We start from the raw sequence: 14,988 nt of genomic DNA, 5'->3' as shown, positions 1-14,988 counted from the left end.
ACATATGTTTATATGAGTGCACATACCCCTTTGAAAAAATCACAGTACATCTTTTTTAAGTGAATAGTTCCCTGCACTTTGGCATAGCTACAGCCTAACTTAATGTTTACTCATATCTGGTACAAGATTACTTTATTCCTTGCCTTTTTTACCAGAAGATACATATCAGTTGTGCTTGCTTGTGTGTGTGAATCTTTGTCTGCTTCTCTAACTCCTTCACTTTCATTGTCTGTCTGGTTTTGTCCTTAGGTATCTCAGATTTAAGTCTGGTTGTAGGCTGGATATATAATTAGGCACATATGTTTACATGAGTGCACATAACACACTGAAACATCCAAGTGCATCTTTTACTTTTTAAGTGAATAGATCCCTGCGCTATGGCCTACCCACAGACTACTGCAGTGTTCATTTAAATATGGGCCACAAACAGTTTAGACCAGAGGTCACTTAATCTGTGGGGTGTGACCCCCCAATGGGGGACCATGGAGTCCCGGGAAGGGGGTAGCACATTCCCCAATTTCACTTGTGCCTGCAATCCATGACGTTTGCTTTCATATTGGAAAAAGGCAGCCATCCTAGGCTAATTTAGATTGTTATCAGCTGAAGTTTTATCAATTCAGTCTCTAGTGTTTTGAAAAGCTTTCAAGCAAAAGTGCCTATCAGTTAATCTGCAAGTTTAAGGGGTGCCTGGGAGGCCGTTCTGGCTTTAATTGATCAAATCACTCTAAGCTTTGTGATGACAAAGATTTGGTGATAACAACTGGGCTGTGATGCACCTTCTTTTAATTTTACCTTTGTTTACACAGCCCTTAGTACCCCAAAAGAGGTCTTGAATGGATAATTATGTCAAACAAATTGCATTACATATGCTCTGGTATTACTAAAATCTTACATTTTGGAAGCAATATTTTATTGTAAAACTATTTGCACGTTTTGCAGCACTCTATCGTACACTGTGTGTAATGCAAGTATAAAATAATGACTTACATATTCACAGTGCTTTCTGTCATAGGCTGTGACCTCATTGCACTAAAAAAACATGTCACTATTCTCCACTGCACCAATAAACATTTAATTCTATGGCTGTCTGGTTACACACAGACCTCTGCATTGCATTAACTAATAGAGGCATAATAATGGACTACAGTTCATTTCCCACTGAGTAACAACTTTTTAAATATATTTTTCATTATGCTGCCCATTATTTCATATGTAGATACTTGATGGGTAAAGTCCTAAAAAACGTACAGAATATTTTAGGGCACCTTTATGGGAGGCTTGCATTGCCAGAACATCACTTTTATTGACACTCCAGTGACATAAGCATCTCAACCATACCTATGAGGCTGTGTGAAGTCACCCAGCATGGCTTTGCATGTCCTCATAGATATAGAGTAAGACATAGCAGTGCAAGTCACTGCGTTGCCTTACTCTGTGTCAAGGAGGTGTTCCATGGACTTTGCATTGTGTTCCCATGCAACACCCATGGATTTTGATGCTGCCTCATATTTACTAAATCAAGTTATCCTGGGGCAGCTCCAAAAAAGGAAGCCTCCCCAGCTCACATAGAAAGAAGAAAACGCCTGTCAGGATTCTTTTTGTGAAGGAAGGTACCTCTTCCTGTACAAAATCAATCCTGCCTATGTTGGTGCTACGCAGCAATATTCGCGCCAATGCAAGGAAAAAGGACAGTAGTGCACCGTATTTCATAAATACAGTACATTCCTGCCCTTTTGCATTGGTATTTGGCAGCACAACAAGAAGACTTGAGGCACTGCCCTACGCCACTTCCAGATAAATGAGGCCCTTTGTTTTTAGATACACCTTTGATGATTGTATGTCAAAAATATCGAAAGACAGAAAACCGACCGACAAAAATATCAACACAGAAATATCGATATCAAAAATATCGAAGTCCTATCTACATAAATGTAAGTACAAAAATATCGAAAAAAAATATTGTAAAAAATATCGATGTTTAAAATGTAGTGTTTTTTAAAAATGTTTCTATAATAATGTAAAAATAAGTAAAACATGAATGCAATTTATAAAATTATAGATATAAACATTAAAACATATTTAAAAATAATAATTAATACATATAAATGTATATATACTTACTCCACATATTGCAACAGTAAGGAATGCTTTGGATAGCTTAGGGGTAAAAATTACTATTCCAACTCCAGAAAGTTCAACAGTAGGGAAAGCGCTGGATAGCGTAGGGGTGAAAATTACTATTCCCACTCCAGTGAGTGCAACAGTAGGGAAAGCGTTGAATAGCGTGGGGGTAAAAATTACTATTCCCACTCCAGAGAGTGAAACAGTAGGGAAAGCGCTGGATAGCGTAGGGGTAAACATTATTATTCCCACTCCAACAAGTTCAACAAAAGGGAAAGCATTGGATAGCGTAGGGGTAAACATTACTATTCCCACTCAAGTGAGTGCAACAGTAGGGAAAGCGCTGGATAGCGTAGGGGTAAAAATTACTATTCGCACTCGACTCCAGAGAATGCAACTGTAGGGAAAGCACTGGATAGCGTAGGGTTACATTAACATACCTATTAATTACATATGTTTTAAATAAAAATAACATATTAATAATTAATAACTAAAAAAAACATACCAATAAATTACAATTAATATTTACTTAAATAACATTAAATTACATCCCACACTAATAACCCTTTAACACACAGCACAACACACATACAAAAACACAATTAATTTAACTATCAATTAATCAATTATTAACAATTAATGATACATTAATGTAATTATTAATTAACAAAGTAATACATATTAATGACCACTTAATAATTAACCACAAATTAATAATTAATTGACAATACATTATTTAGCAATAACAGTAAATATTAATTATTTATAATGTAATTCTAATTAATATAATTAACTAATTAATAAAAAAGTATTACCAATTATTAAGTAATTAACAATTAATTATTAATAAATACCAATAAATGAAAACAATCTCATTAATTAATTTAATTTAATTATTTCCCACCCTATTCCCCTATAACCCCACAACTGACTATTAATAAAAAATAACAAAATGAATTTAATGATCAATTAATCACTTAATTAAAATTAAAAATAATCACCAATTGATTATTAATTAACAATAAAGTAATTAGCAATACCAACAAATAATTATTAATGATAAAAATATTAAATAATTAATTATATTTAAATTACTTCCCACCCTATTCCCCTATAAACCGACAACCCACCCTATTCCCAAATAATCCCACAACTGACTATACATAACAAAATAATAATTTAATTATCAATTAATCACTTAATCAAAATTAGAATTAATCACCAAATAATTATTAATTAACAATAAATTAATTAGAAATACCAATAAATAATTATTAATAATAAAAACATATTAATGAATTAATTATATTTAAATTACTTCCCACCCTATTTCCCTATAAACCGGCAACCCGCTCTGATACTAAAACGCAAAATGTACTTTGACAAAATTACTAATTTCTAAACATTTATTTTAAAATTCATAAAAAGACATTAAAAAAATGTTTAACATACATATGAAATACATACTAAAATACATAACACTACATTTTTTTCGATCTTATTAACAACAATATTTTTGCTTACGACATTACTCACTTCGATATTTAAAAAATCGCTATTACTTACCATGGAGTCGATATTCTGGTCAACGATATTCTTGACTTCGATATTCTTTTCCTACGATGTTAAAAACTCGATATTAATGTAGGTCGATATTTTAAATTCAATATTTTGACTGCCCACCACCTTTGACTACATTCCCAGGCTCACTTGTCAATAGTTGTCAATGATGATGGGTATCAAGTTCTTCAAATGTTTGACAGCAGGGGGTCCTTATGCCTAAAAGAGTTTGACAAGGGGGTCTTGGCATCAACATGTTTGAAGGCCTCTGGTTTAGACCTTGTCTTCAGTTTTAAGTGATAAGACACCTCTACCAGTAAAACTACATGCCCAAGGTCAAGTATACCAGGTGTGAGACTTAATGCCAGTGGTACTTTTCTGCTTTGTAAACTTGAAAGTGTCATTTGTTTAGCAGATATCTGAATACGTTTTTCATTTCCTATCTGAGGCTGTGATTCCATGTGTTTGTACATGTTTTACAGAATCACTGCCTATCTTTATTTGATATGTGATTGTGTGATTGTCTAAATGTGTCTGTAAGGGCCTGCATACATTGCCTCCTAGTAAATATTTGGTTAAGTAAATGTGTAGGAAACTGCCACGATTACCCCAAAATATATATCAATTGTGTGTGTCTGTGTGTTTGAATCTTTGTGTGCCTCTCTAACTAACTCACTAGGGGCCAGATGTAGGTAAAACCGAAATACCGAGTCCTCAATAGCGAATTTTACTGATTCGTAATTAAGGACTCGGTATTTCAGATGTAGATAAAAAAAAATCGGTAAAAAGTCACTGATTTGTTAAAAATTGGTAAGAATTAGTGATTCGGTAAAAATCGGATACAAAATTACCGAATCCCCATTACAGAATCGGTATCACCGATTTTAATACTGATTCGGTAATTAGTGAACGGGGTATTTTGAAAATTCGCAAATTGTTGAATCAGCCAATAGTGTGCTTCCTCGTGGCCTCACAACCATGAAGTGGCCACACACATGCAGCTGCACTGATCCTGAAGCTGTTGGAGAGGCAGGGAGCACAGCAAACAACACAGGAGGAACTTTTCCAAGTTTATGCTGACATCCCAGACCAGAAATGGACAACCAGGAGAGGGAAAAAGAGGCAGGAGAGTGCAAAAGGAAACACAAATTCAGTGAGAGGGAGCTCGAGGTCCTGATTGAGGAGGTTACAAAGGACCATAATAAACTTTTTGGAAAAAATTCACTTCACGTGCCTGAATCACAGAAGAGGCAGATATGTCTGGTCATCCAGAAAAGGATTAATGTCATTGGTGTAACCCAGCGCTCCATTGAAGAACATAAGAAAACGCTGGTATGACCTCAGGAAGCATGCAAAGGAGAGGTTGGCGGAAAGAATGAAGCAAGCCAAGCAGACAGGTGGAGGGAGATCCACAGCACCTGCACCAACTGCCCTGGATCTCCTGGTGGAGTCCACCCTCCAGCCAGAGAGTGTGAGTGGGATTGGGGATGCAGACAGCTCAGCCAGAGCAGGCAACAGGCAAGGTATTATGCATGCACAGCTGTGCCCCCCACTCCCTAATCCCAATCCCCAAAGAGGCAGTATGATTCCCACTCCAGGTCATGTTTTACTAGAAACCAGCAATGCATTATGGGAGATATAGTCAGAAGTAACACATATCATAACAGTCAGTCCACTGAACCCAAAGGCATGTGACACACATCAGCAATTAGCAAGCAGAGGACAGTTAGTTTGATTGGCAGTCATGAAATGTATTATTACTGACGTAAAAAATTAATTTACTCTCTTAATTTCTATGCAGGTAAGTACTTAATCAATAATAACTCAATCGGAAAGAAAGAAAACAGAGTCCGTGGTGTTAGAGTTCTTAGGGGTTTTATTCCTCAAAAAGGAATGGTCTAGACCAGGATATCATGTTCTGACCACCACAGGGGTGTCAGAAGGGATAGAGCGCTACATTTTAACACATTACATAGCTTATATACTTAATTCATGTCATAGGAAACAGTTATAATGGGCGTAACAGCTGAGAGAAGACAAGATAACAGTATACACGTGTTACAAGTACGTGATCAGAAGGCGTGAACTAGAGGTGTGTGCTAGAAACGTCACAGGTAGGTGTCACAAAGGGGTGGCACTAACAGAAATGTTGCAATGTCAGCAGAAATCGGAAGCTTGGATGCGCGCGCAGCTGCATGACGTGTGATTGACGTGAAGCTGGAGGGTGCAGGGGGCTTGACATTTGCACCGACGGAAAGAGACAGAAGTCTGGCATGTCAGATCAACTTGTGCTTCTATCATATCTGATATCTGGTGTTTAGGAACTAAGCTATCTGGGCGGAAAGGTCTCGAGGGCAGAAGCTATTCTATACTGACTGTGAGTGCGTGCATAAGTGCCTGAGTGTCTGTATGAGAAGCGTGGGGGCATGGGCCTTCCATGGGAGCATGGCAACAAGGGCTATGAATTACTTGAATTAGTTGCATAGAGACAGGTCGGCCCCTTGGCTCTGCAGCTGAGGGGAATGTTTACTGAAGCTAGCAGGCAGGAATGTATTTTCGGGGAGCGGAACAGATAACTCGAAGGTTATAGTCAATCTTGGCAGACAGCAGGCTGAGCTGAGCGCGAGGGACCGCGCTGAAAGTAAGTCAGAGTTCACGGGTACAGAGGCAGCCTGGGCAGAGGCCCTTGGAGTCAGAAGCCAGGAAAGAGGCTCGGTGGCAGAAATTCAGGGCCTACTCAGCTAGAGCTGAAAAACAGAGAAGTACACTACAAAAAGACGTTGGCATAGCATACTTAGGAACGGGCTATCCAACCCATTCAGGGTGGGTCTGAAAGAGGACATGTTGACGTTAGACGCAAATGTATTTGCGTCTTCATAGCTGGTACAGGAGGGAAGTTACATGCACTTTAACTCGTACATGGAGACGGTGGGGTACGCGCTAGGGAACACAACTTGACCATAAAATTTACATTTCCTCATTCCCTCCTTGTTCCCTACGGACCCTTCATGATATATCAATCATCATAAATTGATCAGTTTGTTCTTGCAGCATCATTTGCTCATCTTTCTTTCTTTGACGGTTTGAGAGGAAACTGGAATGTTCAATGCACGATGTGGCACACAGTCCACATATCGCCGGCCCACACTGTAGGCACAGGCAGCAGCTGAATACTATGACAAGGCCAAAACCTAGGAAGGATAGGATCTTCCATCCCCAAGCAGTTAACGTTGTCCAGAACCAACCGGACCAAGTCCAGGTGCCTGGATTCTGATGTATCTGATTTGCAATTTTATGCAGACGGGTAATAGCTTGATAGACAGATGGCGCGTTTTGTGGGATGAAAACGCAGCAACTTGACCCGATGACCTTACAGGCTCCACCTCTATCTGCCAAGATGACGTCAATAACAAGACGATTTTGAAGGACAACAACCCGCATAGCAGATTGCTCCTCTGTTAAGTTACCTAAGGCGGAGGCAGTTTCATGTACTACAGCTTCAAGTGTTCTAGTTAATCTACGTATTAATTTACTGTTTTGGACAGGTCCTAAAAAGAAAAAGAATCCCTTATTAAAATCGGTGTACTGTTCCCATGCCGTTTCTGTGTAGTCGACAAGTGGGATATCTCTTCTGGGTCTATTCTTTACTAGATTTGTATTTCTATGGTAATCAGGGGGAGCTAGAAAAACAGGTGGCAGAAGGAATGCAATATAACAGGTACCATCCCAATCTGGAGGCAGACGTATATATGAGGTATGACCACAAACAAAATAGGAGTGACTGATAGCTTTGAAGGACGATTTACCATGATCACTGAATTCGACCACAGTAGTGCATTTACTATGACCTAAGTGTACTGAACCTTTCTTTCGGACACATAATTCACCAGTGACTGGTAATACTAGCATATGGGGCAGGACTGGTGCAGCCTCGGATTCGACAGTAAGGATCATAAGGCTAATTGTGTAGTTACCTAATCCATATACTTCATTTTCTAGATCAGTTCCTATTCGAGTGGGGAGTCCCTCCTTATCAGGGTAACAGACGTCGAGCAGGACTAAGTTCAAGTTTCCCCAAACCCAGCCCCCATCGAAAACAGCAATATCAGGATCTAAGGAATTAATTATTTTAAACCATGCACCACAGGAGCCATTGTGAGTGAACGGGTACGGAAAAAGGGGCAGAGCTCCCTTGTAATTCTGGTAGGGAGGGAGTCGGCCACATATCCAGCAGTCTGTAGCATTGTTAGTCTGATGGGAATGGTGTAACATACTAATGAATGTATTGTTGCGCAGCGCAAGTCTGTAAGAGAGTTCGTGTGGCGGTAACTCACTAAAAGAATGTTCAGCAGAAACATTGTAAACAGATTGTTCACGCCTGAAAATAGGCCAGTAGATAGGTAGCAGAATGCTAGCAACAATAACTAAGATACTCAGAATAAACATTATTAATAGTGTCACTATACAGTGACTACGGAGTGATTTACAATATGCACTTTTCTTAACTTGTCTCTCTCTCTCTCTATCTCGATCTAGGGGATACATGTCAGAAACTATTTAACCGATTCACCTAGGGGAGGACTTAAACAATTAAACTGTCTGACTTGCTAGATCGGAGTTTCGACCTGTACTCCTCTTGGGGAGTTTTTTCTCGTTCGGTAACTGTAAAGTCTTTTGGCTCAACACAGTCTTTGGTGGGGGTGGACGAGTCTCGGTCTGGTTTCAGTTCATGAAATTTTTTCACATGACTCGTATGGACCCACCCCTTTCTCCCTTCGATCTTCACGGCGGTCCTCGTGGTGAGAAGGACGGTCTTCGGGGATTTCCAGCGGGGCTCCAGTGGACTCTTCCTGTCGAAATTTCGCACCAATACTAGGTCCCCAGGACGGACCTCGTGCGGCTTTACATCAGTGTTGTCCGGGATGGCTGCGGCAACCTGTGAACGACATGATTGGAGTGCAGACATCAAGGAGGCAAGGTAATCTGTCAACATGTTACAATCAACATCAGTGATCTTTTTCGGAATGGGCGTCCCCCACATATTCGGTGGTCTGCCAAAAACCACTTCGTACGGGGATAGCCCTGATCTCGAGTGGGCGACCATCCTCATGTAGAATAGTGCCACTGGCAGGGCGACTATCCAGTCGACCCCTTTCTCCTGACATATTTTTGCAAGGCGTATCTTTAGTGTCTGGTTATGCCTCTCTACAAGGCCTGCGGCTTCAGGATGTCGGACACAATGAAACTTCCACTGGTATCCTAGCAGTAAAGAAACTTGTTTCATTAGCTCGGACGAGAAGGGTTGTCCGTTATCTGAGTACACGACACGAGGCAAACCGTATCGTGGGAAGAATTCACGAACCAACTGCTTGGCAGTGGTCGGAGCAGTATAGTCTGAGACTGGGTATGCTTCGGTCCAGCGGGACAGAGCACAAACAACTACAAGGACATACTTGAATCCTCGACAACGGTTCATCTGGATATAATCCATTTGGAGGACTTCAAAAGGGTGATCGGGGGGATGAAATCCACCTTGCTCTACAGGGATGCTTTTACCTGGATTGAACTGACAACAGATCATGCAAGTACGCACTTTCTGTTTTGCGGCCGCTCGTAAGTGTTTATTATTCCAAAGATTTTGTAAACTGTCTAACATCGCTTTCTCTCCTAGATGTGCTGGGCTATGTGCTGTATTAATCATGACTTGAACCATAGAGTCAGGGAGAAACCATGTAGATTTTCCCTTCGTCATCCAACCTTGATCTGTCTGGATCCCTCCTAGTTCAATCCATCTCTTTATTTCTTCTGGGGTAGCATGTGCCTGAATATCAATTACATCTAGAGCGGGATCCTTGACTGCCATACACTTTGTCGGTACTATTGTCTTTGTCACATCAGTTGTCTGGGTGTGAGTCAGTGCTGTATGTTTTGCTGTCTGGTCTGCCAGGTCGTTACCCTGGGAAACAGAATCTGTGACCTTAGTATGTGCTTTACACTTCATGACTGATATTCCTGAAGGCAAATGTATTGCTTCTAACAGTGCTTGAATGAGGGGACCGTGTTGTATCTTGGCACCGTGGGAGGTCAAAAAACCTCTTTCTTGCCATAACATGCCGAAGTCGTGTACGACTCCGAACGCATAACGGGAATCAGTGTATATGTTGACATTTCTGTTCTTGGCTAGTATACAAGCTCGGGTCAGAGCGATGAGCTCTGCTGCTTGAGCGGACAGTGTGTCAATACGATGTGTTTCTTTAACTTCAGTTTCAGTGGTCACTGCATACGCGGCCACTAATTCTCCTGTATTTGTTCTCAGGCATGAACCGTCCACATAAAGTGTCAGGTCTGGGTTTGTCAATGGAACATCTGTTAAATCTCGTCTAGGCTTTGTTACTGCATTAATGATTTCTATACAATCATGCGGGGCTGGATCTGTCATAATTGTAGGTAACAGTGTTGCGGGGTTCAGAATACTGCAGCGCCTGATTTCTATGTGTGGCTGGAATAACGTTAATTCATAACCTGTCAGTCGTGCTATAGTCAAGTGCTGAGTCTGGGTTCTGTTTAACAGAACCTCTACAGAGTGTGGAACTTGTACTGTTAATTGATGGCCTAAAACAATTGAATCGCTCTGTCTGATGGCTAGTGCTGTTGCTGCTACTGACTTCAAGCACGCAGGGAGTGCCTGGGCTACTGAATCCAATGTACTTGAGAAATAAGCGCAAGGCTTATGTGAACCTGCTTGATCTTGAGTGAGAACAGACAATGCTGTACCATCACGTTCTGTAACAAAAAGTGTAAACGGTTTGCTGTAACATGGTGTCGCTAAAACTGGTGCTTGGCATAAGGCTTTCTTTAATTCTTCAAAAGCTTGTGTGTGTTCCTGAGTCCAAGGGAGGGCAGTCGAAGTCGCTGCCTCCTGTGTCGTTAACTGGATGAGTGGTTTAGCTAGAAATGCATATTGAGGAATCCATTGTCTGCAGTATGAGGTGAGGCCTATGAAGGCCCGCACTTCCTTTTGTGTCTGGGGTTGTGGCATATTTACAATTAACTGAATGCGATCGGGAGTGAGCTGTCTCCCCACTTTGGACAGCAAGTGACCCAAGTACACAACTTGCTGAACACAGAATTGTAGCTTCGAAGGAGACACCTTGTGTCCCTTGTCGGCCAGAAAATGTAAAACTGTCAGTGATGCTTGTTCACATTCGGGCTCACTTCGTGCGGTGATCAGTAGATCATCGACGTATTGCAGTAAAGCGGTGTTAACTGGCATTTGAATACAATCTAGTTGTCTTTTCAGTGCTTGACTGTAGATGCTGGGGCTTTCTGTGAATCCTTGAGGTGCGCGTGAAAATTTGAAGCTGCGTCCATTTAAACTGAATCCGAAGAGATATTGGCTCTCTGGATCAATAGGCACGCTGAAGAAGGCGTTCTTGAGGTCAATTACAGTAAAGAACGTCGCTTCTGGATCAATAGCAGTCAATAGGGATGAGATGTCGGGAACCACAGGGTACTGTGGTATAATGCATTTATTCAGTTCTCGAAGATCAATCACCAGCCGATATACTGGCGGTGCATTGGGATCGGTACGTTTAAGAATCGGAATGATCGGTGAATTACAGACATTGGAGTCGGTCTCTACGACCACTCCTTGGGCAATGAGCTCTTCAATGATTTTCAGTAAAGCCACTACAGCATCGGGTGGTAACTTGTATTGTCTGATTCTCGGTAAAACAACACCTGCCTTGAGTGTAACGCGGTATGGGGTGATATGCATGCAACCTACATCAGTTGGGCCTTTTGCCCACAAGTAATCTGGCACATTTTTCAATCTGACATCGAATTCTCGCAAAACATAATGACCCTTGAAATCCCGTAGAAAGAGTCTAACTCCCTCCGGGGAACAGCAGATTATAGCTCCTAGAGCCTTCAATGTTTTAATTCCTAACAGATTTTCCGGACATGATTTTGTAAGTAACAAGTCTGTAACACGTGATAATGGACCCACAGCCAGGGGGACTGGTTCTGATACCTCATTTACAATAGGCTGTCCTGAAAAACCAAGGGAAACATTCTGTGAGCCTGAGAGGGGTGCCCCTGGGACTTCATCATGGCTGATCGTAGTGCGACTTGCCCCTGTGTCAATTAAAAACTTTCTGTCTTTTCCCAATACGTGACTGTGTACATAAGGACCTTCTTGATCTACAGGAATTTCAATAAGAGGCAAGCCACCTTCCCTCTCTAGGCTGTTTCATGTATATCGGGGGTAATCTGGGTATGCGGACTGGGCATACTGGTACATCTGTTGCGAAACTTGCTGAGACGCGGCAATGGGCTGTGGCTGTGGTACCGCTACTGTCTGTGCTGGAGGTGAAGAAGCATGCATAGGCTGTGTATTCTGTGTATTCTGTGAAGACTGATGCTGGTTATGGTCTTGTCTAGGCGGATGCGGTCTTTCTTTAGTTTTACCTGTTGCTATATTATGTTTCAGGACTGGGCATTCATGTACGTAATGACCTGGCTGCTTACAGTAATTGCATGTCCCTTTAACGGGAGCTGTAGTGTGACTTGTCTTGGTCCCACCCTTTCTCTGACCGTCGGCTGGGACCGTCTGAGCTACTAACATTTTCATCTTCGTGTCTTTCATGCGTTTCTGTTCCTGATCCTGCTCTTCTCTAATTCTGTTCTGATGATATTGGAGCATCTGTAACATCTGGGATGGTGTATTTGCCTGCCAAGTACTTTCAACTTTGTACACTCGGTTTTTAACTAATGGTAGGGAATTCTCGACTAGTTTTGATACAAAAAGGTGCGGATATGACTCGCTACTTGGTTTGAGGCCACTATTGATAATGAAACATTTCTCGAATCTTGAATAGAAGTCACTAGTATCTTCATCATGTTTCTGTTTACAAGACAAGATCGCGTCCCAATCTTCCTTTCTAGTTGTCAATAATCTTGGCAGGACCTGTACTATCAAACCGGGTAATGCTTTAGTCTTATCCCCAAGGCCTACCCCTGGGACCCGTTTATTTTCTTCCTCTTCTATTTCTGCCCATGCAATCTTTGTGTCTCCCACCTCCCATTCCTTTTCCTTTAGTTTCTCGTAGATGCCCGTGGGCAACAGTACTTTTAACATTTTCATGATATCATCATATGTGTAATCCCCCATCAGTAACATGTCTTTAAGCTCTCTGTGAAAACCTGCGGGATCTTTATCATGACACGGTACTAGTTTCTTCATTTCTAACAGTTCTAACTTGGTCAGAGGCGTGTGTACATATACACGTTTCAAAAGGTGATCCGTACCCATAACAGGGTGTACTTCTCGTAAGGGGTTCTGACTTTCAATGCCACCCCCGCATTGCATGTGATACGTTTTTCTTTCTGGAGGCGGGGCGGGAACATATTCGGAGCTTATGAAAGTGTCATATCTACGGCGTTGTTCTAGAATTATTTGAATTAATTTGGTACTTAAGCCTCTCCATCTATCCATGAGTAGTGCTTCTAGTGTTTCGTGTAGGGGACCTGTATCAGAATGATGGTTTCTGTATTTGATGAGGAGGTGCTGAATCATGTATACACCTGCTAATTTCTGCTCGTCTGGGGAAAGGTTCAGAAATGTCTGCGCTACTGTGTCATCATTATATATGTCTGGATTTTCGGCCCATGATACGGCTGATCGGGCTAGTTCTTGTTCATCCATAGAATTGAGCACGTGGTACCCTACTCGATCACGAAGCCTTTTATCAGTTTCCTGGAACTGATGTTCAGCAGAATTCGGGTTTGTCAAGGCAGAGAAAAAAACTCTCTTGCTTTCTGGACGGATGCCTTTCCTAAGGTAATTTCCCTTACCTACATATGCTATAGTATCTGCAGCTCTTTCTGGTTCTTCAAGTTCTTCTTCCTCCTCGGAGGAAGCTTTTTCTTTCTCTTTTTGGTGTACTGCTAGCACTGCTTTCCTAATTTTCCTGTACATAGTGGCTATGCAAGTCCCCTTATCATGTTTTCCTTCAGCTATATTTTGACCCCACTTGTTCAATGCGTCTAATTCACTCTGATCTGTTCCAGGCCTATCTCGTTCTCTTATTAGACAGTTTATGAAAAATCGTAGTATCTGTGCTTGAATGTCAACTTTCTGTTTCTCCATGGCCTCCTTAATACTGTCAGGGTCTTTCCCTGTCTGAACAAACTCATATATTCTATCCAGACGATCCTTCATTCCTACATAACATAGCAAGATATCAGTAGCAGATCTTAACCGTAGTGATGCCAATATCATTAGATCGTCTTTTCCGGGTACTGGATCGTATCTGCAAACTGAAAGGTTTTCTTTAAATGCGTCAAAGCGGGGTGACCTGAACGTGAGAGGACTCTGCATATCCCTGAGATTTAATCTGTGTGTCAATGGCGGGGTCCGAGGACCCGCGGTTGCACCTCCTGAAGCGGAGGCTTGTGCAGTATCTCCCTGTGGAGTCGGTATCTGAACTTGAATTTGTCGTTTAGTTAGATCAGTTAAACGTGGTTTCGGTAGGTCTATTTTGGGTGCGGGAAGTGGCGGGGCTGGCGGAACGGGGGAGGTCTGTCGCGGTACTGGCGGAACATGATCTGGGGGCGGGGTGCCCCCGTCCCCGTCAGTAGGCAAGGTGCGAACAGGCAGATTGGTGTAAGCCGGTGCTACATCCTCTAGATAAGAATTTAGGAATATATCTTTAGTAGTCTTATGCATTACTTTAGTTGGGATCAATGGTGGCGGTAAGTTTTTCGGTATTTCTGATAGGGCCTCAGGTGTACCCTCGGCCGCAAGATACATACCGTTTACAAGAATATGTCGTGCGCGGTCTATCTGTTCAGTTTTTACTCGGATCCCCTCGGTAACTAGTTCGTTTTCTTGGGCTGTCTTCTCTACGGAGTGCTCTTTCAGCACGTTTATGTGATTCCTTACGCCAAAATTCTATGGCGTCTTTCTGAGATTGTCTGGCTTTCTTTTTCCATAGTGCTTCCTCTACCTTCATGATGCACTCGGCATCCCATGTTCCGTTAACGGGCCATCTGTGTCTTTCGTCTAGGTGTTTAGTATAGTCAGTCCATAAGTCTAGATACAATATGGCGTCTATGCCGTGCTTATGGTACATAAAGTTACCTGGAGTGTCCCTAGGGGGGATAGGAATTTCTTCCTCTAGTATCCCTTTCCTAGTTCCTATCTGCTTTAACTTGTTGAAAAACGGCATTTTGCTTACTTAGTACTGAATGCTCAATCCTTAGTTTACTTAATACTGGGTACAGCTAATTGTACAAGAAACACAA

General features: G+C 41.7%; 1 protein-coding gene across 1 annotated transcript in view; it reads right to left on the bottom strand.

Annotated features, from left to right (window-relative positions):
* LOC147707445 (isoaspartyl peptidase/L-asparaginase-like) overlaps positions 1 to 3,732 on the bottom strand; it is a 1,215,953-nt gene extending 1,212,221 nt beyond the window's left edge. The window contains exon 1 of the mRNA XM_086926453.1: positions 3,688 to 3,732. Within this exon, the coding sequence (XP_086782579.1) occupies positions 3,688 to 3,690 (3 nt within the window). The 5' untranslated portion in view covers positions 3,691 to 3,732. The remainder of the gene's footprint in view (positions 1 to 3,687) is intronic.
* Positions 3,733 to 14,988: the final 11,256 nt, after the last annotated feature.

This window comes from Lissotriton vulgaris, chromosome 6, assembly GCF_964263255.1.
Source record: "Lissotriton vulgaris chromosome 6, aLisVul1.2, whole genome shotgun sequence".
NCBI classification, from domain to species: Eukaryota; Metazoa; Chordata; class Amphibia; order Caudata; family Salamandridae; genus Lissotriton; species Lissotriton vulgaris.
The sequence above is the reverse complement of the archived record's forward strand: the minus strand, read 5'-3'. Positions and strand labels throughout refer to the sequence as shown.